Raw genomic sequence first — 7850 nt, 5'->3', positions numbered from 1 at the left:
TGCAATATGAGGGTTTTGGACGCAAATCCAAAAAAACAGTGAGGGGCGAGAATGGCGAAGCCGGCAGGCGAGCCAGGCGAAGCCCCGAACGCATTTTTTTGGATTTGCGCCAAAACCCTCATATTGCAAGTGTGTCACGGTTTTCGAGGCAAAGCGGCTAGAAATTACAGTGTTTGTATAGGAATCCAAGGGCAAGGTCCTCGGACTCGGACCTAGCGGTCCGAGTTCGAGCCCCGACCGGGATCACTTGTGTTGTGTTCTTGGGGAAGACACTTTACTCTCATAGTGCCTCTCTCCACCCAGGTGTATAAATGGGTACCGGCGACATAATGCTGGGGGGGGGGGGGGGAACCCTGCAATGGACTAGCATCCCATTCAGGACATTCAGGGGGGAGTAATAATAATAATAATAATAATAATTTAATAATTTATATAGCGCTTTTTACATGTGCTGATCAAAAGCGCTTTACAATAATTTCATTAAAAACAATAAAAAGTATACATATACATAAAACTACTAAAACCTAAAGGTAAAATACAGTAAAAATTTAAAAAGATACATTAAAAAGCTGATCTAAATAAAAATGTCTTAAGTTTACTTTTAAAAACACCAAGTGTCGTAATAATACGCAGGTCGGCCGGCAAACTGTTCCATAAAGCCGGTGCAGATGAAGTGAAGGACCTGCCGCCAAGTGTTGGGCGCATTGTCTCCCGTGGAAATATTCCTAGCCGCTTAATGCTACGGAAACCGGGATAAGCTTCGGCAGTGTGGGCAGTGTGGCTTCTCCCCACCTCCCTACGTAATCTTTTTTTATATGATCCTTCCCCCCACAAAAAAAAATGTTATCAGACAAAATTGCAGTTTAAGTGGTAACCAAAATACTGCTAGTGTATTGATTATCTGGATATTTGATGGGACTTGTGTTAAAGCTTTGTTTGCAACCAAACAGTTGGTGGGATCCACTTAATGCTGCTCGGTACATAAAAAAACTAGGGGGATACGGTGAAAATTTTCATATTTAGAACCCCGAAATCGCTATTTTAGGCATCCTGGTAGAGGTTTTGCACTACAGTCAACTCTCGCCTTGCGGACATCCCTCTAATGCGGACACTCGCTATTACGAACAAAATCCAGATCCCCGGCGAATAGGGTTTGACTGGAAATGACTCCCGCTATAATATAACGGACTCTCGCTATTACGGACACTAAACGACGCCCCGAGCGTGTCCACTTTAACGAGAGTTGACTGTATTATAGATGCCATAATACAACACTTTTTGAGTGTCTCCCCCCTGAGACACATGCTCATCACACGTTCTTCCACTTGAAGCCATATTTTTTTGGCCTGGCCCCCTCAAATACTCCCCTCCCAGCCCATAAAAAATGAACGTTTCCTAAAGTATTGGTGCATGCATCATAAAATAATGCAAACATATCAGATTCACTCAGATTCGACCCAGATCTTCACCTTTCTTAACTGAAAATTAAGCATTGCTTACGTTTTCTAATGTCTAATCAGTCTCTACCGTTTATCACGACTTCTCTTTTTCTTTTTACCCATTGGCATTTCTCGATCTATCCCTTTCACGACCCTTTCTGCTGTTTCGTTGAAAAACCACTCGCCGAAAATCCATTCACATGGGTTGAAGATCGCTTTATATCAAAAGTCAAACATCTCGTGTGGAGACGAATCGACATTGTTGACAGTTGAACAATCAAACAGAACAAAGAACGTACCAATCAGACGAAAATCTACAGGAAAAGTTCGGCATCTGCTTCAATGCAGATCACCCTCGGTAATTTTATTACTGATTGCAGATAGTTATGGTCACATGAACCATTCTGACAGATGTTTGAGCACGTTGAATTACCCAGCGCTATTCATTATTCCTTTACTGAAAATGACTTATTCTTTATTCCAAGCAATGAAACCTTATTCCTCAAAAACGCTCTTATGGCTGAAAAGTGTTTTTAAAAGCCCCAAAGAGTAATTATAATGGTCCCCTATAACGGGTCCCGGGGTTCAAAGTCAATTCGGTTTTAAGTTTTAACACTTTTTATAACCTGACCGCCGCCATATTAACTTTATGGTAAGTTGTGAAGTCATTGCGCTGCTGGAGTCTGAGGTCCCCCATCCCCGACGTGTAAGGGGGGGGGGGGGGTTCTTTCTGTAGTGGGCTATACGGAGGCTCTACCCAAAAGGTGTGCCTTTTAAAGGCTTGAGGTATACAAAAGGGTGGGCATGTTAACGAGGCTACGTATAAAGAAGGGTAGGAAAAACTGTAATTCGCTTTTTTCACGATCCCATAATACACTTTGTTTACCCTCCAAAATTTTTGCATAAGCACTGTTTTCAATTTCTCTGGGGACGATCGTACGTCATTGTAAATCCCCAGAGAAATTGAAAACAATGCTTTTGCAAAAATTTCGGGGAGTAAACAAGGTGTATTATGGTAACGGTGAAAACAGCGAATGTAGGTATTCAAAAGGCCTTTCAAAATAACTCAAACAGACGCACATTGTGTCTTAGTACTTTAAGGAGTTAGTCTAGACAAGTGAAAGGCTAAAAAATGAGTGCAGCATTTCTGCTGTAGGAAGGTAAACGAAAGGGTCACCCTTTTTTGGTAAAGGTTTGGACTTTCAGACGGAGCCTTCCCGTATGACACTTTGTTAAGGAACACCCCTTTCACCCCCTGGGGGCCGCAATTAATCCTTGCAAAAACCGTGAGAGATTGCGGCGCACGAGAAATCAGAAAGCTAAAAAGGTTGGGAAAAAACACGCAGCGTTCAAATCAGGGTTGTTTAAAGTTGAACCTCGTAAACAGTTCTACACAAACATGTTCAAGTCATGATTTAGGACAAAACGGTTTTTTAGCCAAGATTTCCATTAATTATAAGCTCTTCCAATTTTTGAGTTTCTTGTAATACTGCACTTCCTCAGAAACTCAGGAGCAGTTAGCTGAGGGAGACACGACGAACACCAAACAGCACAAAAGTTTACAAGAATGGCGTTTATCCCAACCTCTTTTTTAGGGCTGATCTAAAATGAACAATAACTGAGGTTAAAAACAAACACCCACTGATTTCGTAGAAGAAAGTCATTATTTTAATAGGGTAAAATAGCTTTACAATGAAAACTGTTATTAATACAGGCTCTCATACATTTAAAAACCTAACAATGAAATTACAAATTAAACCTGACATGATTTGTAGAAGTTAAAAGAATAAATATATGAAACACTAAGATTTACGCTAAAATTAAATCTGTATTTAAAAAAATAAAATGCATAATATTTTGAGAGCAATTAACAATCTGGCAACGTGAACATGCGTGAATAATAAAAAGATTTTTTCACGACTTCTGCATGTCCATTCTTTCAGCAGATGATCTATAACAAAGACTCAGTGATCTAAATGAAGACTACCCAGTCTTAAATTTTAATTCAAAGTCAAATTAAACCCCAGCAGACAGACACCCTGAACCAAGTCCAAAAATAAGTCATGCAAACATTTTTTCAGTCATGGTATCAAGTCGAAACCACACGACTGTAACATACTTACGGGTTTTCTTTAGTAGCAGTTTAGTCTTCCCAGCTTATTATATTTCACCTGTTCCAAATAAGCCCTAAACAATCTGGTTTAAAAACATCATATAAATTACACGAAAATTAGTTTCAACCATAGATTTTCATTCCAAATCAAGCAAATTTTCATCTTGAAAGCTTTGCCACAAGGTTTGGTGTATACTGATAGTATCATGGGACTTTTCCATATATTCATTATTTTTAATAAATGTTTTTATGAACAGCGGTCACTATGTTGACAGACAAGCATCTGTTCCACCAACTGAAAATACTGGTCAGATGACACACAGTAATATCATGGTTTTTCCTGTTTGATTTCTTTCAGGTCACTTAAAAGTTCAGCGATGCTGAAGGCATTATCATGCTTCTCAATCCTACAAGTCACTTCTGTGCTGCATGTTGCTTTATCTTGCTTTAAAACCTCATTCTGATCGTTAAACCGGTCATGCTGATTAACTTGAAAAACCTTGTTCAATTTGTGTATTCTTTTATGCTCCTTTGAATTTCCTGCACGAGTAAAACACTTGCCACACTGGTTACATTTAAAAAGCTTTTCTTCTGTGTGAGTTCTTTTATGCTGGTTTAAATCTCCTGTTATGTTAAAGCACTTGCCATACTGGTTACATTTAAAAGGCTTCTCTCCTGTATGTATCATTTTATGTTTGTTCAAATTTTCCCCACGTGTAAAACACTTGCCACACTGGTTACATTCAAAAGGCTTCTCTCCTACGTGAGATTTTTTATGCCTTTTTAAATTCCCTGCTTGTGTAAAACACTTGCCACACTGGTTACATTCAAAAGGCGTTTCTCCTGTATGTGTTATTTTATGTCGCATAAGAATTCCTGCCTGACTAAAGCACTTGCCACACTGGCTACACTCAAAAGGTTTCTCTTCTGTGTGAGTGCTTTTATGTCGCTTTAAAGCTGCTTTTGTGTTAAAACACTTGCCACACTCGTTACATTCAAAAGGCTTGTCTTCTGTGTGAGTTATTTCATGCTTCTTTAAATTCCCTGCCTGATTAAAACACTTGCCACACTGGTTACATTGAAAAGGCTTCTCTCCTGTGTGTGTTCTTTGGTGCTGCTTTAATTCTCCTGTTCGTTTAAAACACTTGCCACACTGGTTACATTGAAAAGGCTTCTCTCCTGTGTGAGTTATTTTATGCTGCTTTAAATTCCCTGCTTCTGTAAAACACTTGCCACACTCGTTACATTCAAAAAGCTTGTCTTCTGTGTGAGTTATTTCATGCTTCTTTAAATTCCCTGCCTGCATGATTAAAACACTTGCCACACTGGTTACATTGAAAAGGCTTCTCTCCTGTGTGTGTTCTTTGGTGCTGCTTTAAATCTCCTGTTCGTTTAAAACACTTGCCACACTGGTTACATTCAAAAAGCTTCTCTCCTGTGTGAGTTGTGTTATCTTTAGCCATTAATTAAGGTACATGTACTTTTCCCAATAGTTAGTAATTTGTCATACACGTACCTTAAAACAAAAGAGAAAAATAATATCAGTGTATTCTGTAAAATATCCATACCCTCCTTCCCATGAGAGGTTTTAAAGTTTGCCCAAAACTGATATTTCTGTCAGTTTGACAGAATCAGACAATCAGACTGTATGCTGTTTTCTTCCCCCTAACATTTTGAGGCCTAAAAGTTTTGTTTGCCAGCTCATAATTATTAAAATCAACTTCATTTTTTCATATCTTCTAAGTTTTAGAAGAGATTTAATGTTTTAAGTTGTAGTTAAGAGGAATGATTAACTACTGTTGTGGAGGGGAAATATTGTTGCAAAGGGGAACTAACAACAACAACAACAACAATCTTTATTGTACTCTTGCCTTACAAAGAAATATTAATACAAAAAGTAATTTAAAATAAAGTAAGAATACTTGCTGCTTCATATTCCTCCCAGAAATGTGTTCAGGATTTTTAAAAATCACTATTGCTTGTTTGTTTAATTTTTTGTTGTATTTTTAGGCCTGAAATTTCATTTTAGAGAACAATTTAAGAGAAACTTTCACTTCGTTTAGTAATTAAACCAGTTTTGTTTTTCTACATCCTATATGATGGAGGGCAAATGATTTGCTGAGACAGAGGGCAGATATATTTTCTTTTAATTTTAGTGATTGGCCAGGGCAAAATTATGTGATCCTGATTGGACGAGCAAAATACTCGTTTCTAATTGGCAGAGCATGCTGTACTTGGTTGGCTTCCTGATGATTGGATTTTGAGAGGAATTTTCAAACACAACAATCACTTGAATGCTGCCTGGGAATTTGACTTTTAGATACTATAAGACACTAACTCCATTGTTTTCTTTTGTTTACTATTGACTATTACGCACAAACTGGTAGATATTGTTTCACATGTTAAATGAAATCACTCTATTATAGAGAAAGAAATGGAAACCGAGAGAAAGTTTGAAAGGAAATGCATAAAGCTTTGTTTAACTGCTACTCAGACTAAATTCCACCTAGCTGGTTACGCGGTATGCAGGAAATAATTAATTTAAGTTCAAGAATGAAATTCATTCTTGAGAAATAAATTTAAAATGACGTGGCAATGTCAGGTGCTGGCTATGTGGTACACAGTGAGAAATAAATTCAAAGGGCACATGAATATACCATGCAACACATACAAATACTTCATTCATAAATCCATGAGCCAAAATAAATGACAAACACCAAGACCACTGGGAAATGCGTACCTGCAATTGAGTTTGATTGAGCTCGACTGAGTCTGAAAACTGAAGTTCGGTGTGATACCCTGGGCAATAAACGCATTTATTATATGGCCATGTCTCGCATGGACTGGGAACTGCAGAATTCATGAATTTGATTGGCTAAAATCAATATCGACCGCTGTCTGGATTTCCCATCTAGACCAGCATCTAGACTTATTTCATTTGCCTTAGAAAGTTACAAACAAATGTACAGAAACAATGACTGGTTGTGACTAAAATAAATACCGGTAATAAATGGTAAAGCCAAGTACTTTGACGAGAATAAAAAGTAAAAAGAATGGGCAAACTAGAGCTAGAGATGAAATTGCGAAATATTTGCAAGGCGAGAAGTTTAAAGCAGTCAAAACCAATAAAAGTGGGCCTAAACTTCAGAATACCCGGCCACTTATTTACATGTCATTGAATAAGAATAGAATCTATTGTGTTATGCCTCGTTCTACAAAAGGTCCCGACACATGGACATGAAGTGGCCTGGTATTATGAAGAAAGTGGCTTTAACAACTGTAAGAATATTCTAGCTGTCAGTCAACGAAAGAGGTTTGAGAAATTGAATCCATACCTGCTGGTAATCTCCACTTTCTCTTATCCAAATGTTTCATTTATTGTCGTTCGCAAGCAGAATGTCCGCGAGTACGAACCGTTTAGTTTTCTTGTTTGGCCACATATTAAATAAACGTCTTAATTTAACCGAGCATGGTCGGTCTGCATGGGAGCTAGACCTCGGTCAATAATCTCACATACAGTCCTCCTGCTCGGTTAATAAGAACTAACTACAGACCGCTTAGTGCACATAATAAAACTTTCTCGCTCTCTTCATCCACTGCCGAGCTAATCGATCAACCAAAATATTTGTCTTCAAAAGAGCTAGCTCTTTTGAAGACGAATATTCTAGGCCCTGAGAAGACGTGTAGCTAGCAGACTTCTACTCCTTATTTCAGCAAGACACAAAAAGGATTCCTTGCGAACTGATTAATTATTACTCTACTGTCCCTTAAACACGATATTTCCACTTGTTCTTACCTCTACTGAAGCAAAACAGTCTATAAGTAAACTGTAAAAGACTTCGACGCGACCGATCAGAAAGCGGCCATTGAACTACTGGAGCCCAGTCTACTCTCACAAACAAAAGGAAATAAACACCAAATCGAAGACAGGACTAACGGAACATTGGAATGAATCGATCGAAAGATGAATAATTCAAAAAAACCTGAGAAAGTCAAACAAACACAAGAAAATAAATTTACAAGATACAAACAGAAAAATACTTAGAAGTTCAAATCAGACTTTTCATGAGCCGAACCTAACCAGCTTTGTATGTTCACATGTATGCATATTTTACACGTGTGTGAACTTATATTGGAAAAAAACTTGTGTGAAAAATATGTGAAAGTGTGTGAAAGACGTCTGGCTATTATTTTCAATAAAAAAACCAGATCATTTAATGTAATCATAAATCATAGTAAATATGAGTAAATGTATGGGGCCTTTCAGAAATCTTTTCATCAAATATTTCACCGTGGGC

The 7850-nt window shown here is 37.9% G+C and overlaps 1 protein-coding gene across 3 annotated transcripts in view; it reads right to left on the bottom strand.

Moving 5' to 3' along the window:
• Positions 1-3092: 3092 nt before the first annotated feature.
• The window catches only part of LOC144658186 (uncharacterized), a 221355-nt gene continuing 216597 nt past the window's right edge, over positions 3093-7850 (bottom strand). Inside the window, exons 1-2 of one of the 3 annotated variants that reach the window (XM_078518549.1) lie at positions 7349-7424; positions 3093-5068 (exon numbers count right to left, since the gene is read on the bottom strand). In XM_078518549.1, the coding sequence (XP_078374675.1) occupies positions 3881-4858 (978 nt within the window). In that variant the 5' untranslated portion in view covers positions 4859-5068; positions 7349-7424 and the 3' untranslated portion in view covers positions 3093-3880. The other 2 variants (XM_078518551.1, XM_078518550.1) reach the window with 2 other exon arrangements.

Source organism: Oculina patagonica, chromosome 6, assembly GCF_052425735.1.
Source record: "Oculina patagonica isolate OP01 chromosome 6, crgOcupat, whole genome shotgun sequence".
Classification (NCBI taxonomy): Eukaryota; Metazoa; Cnidaria; class Anthozoa; order Scleractinia; family Oculinidae; genus Oculina; species Oculina patagonica.
This window is presented reverse-complemented; position numbering and strand designations above follow the sequence as displayed.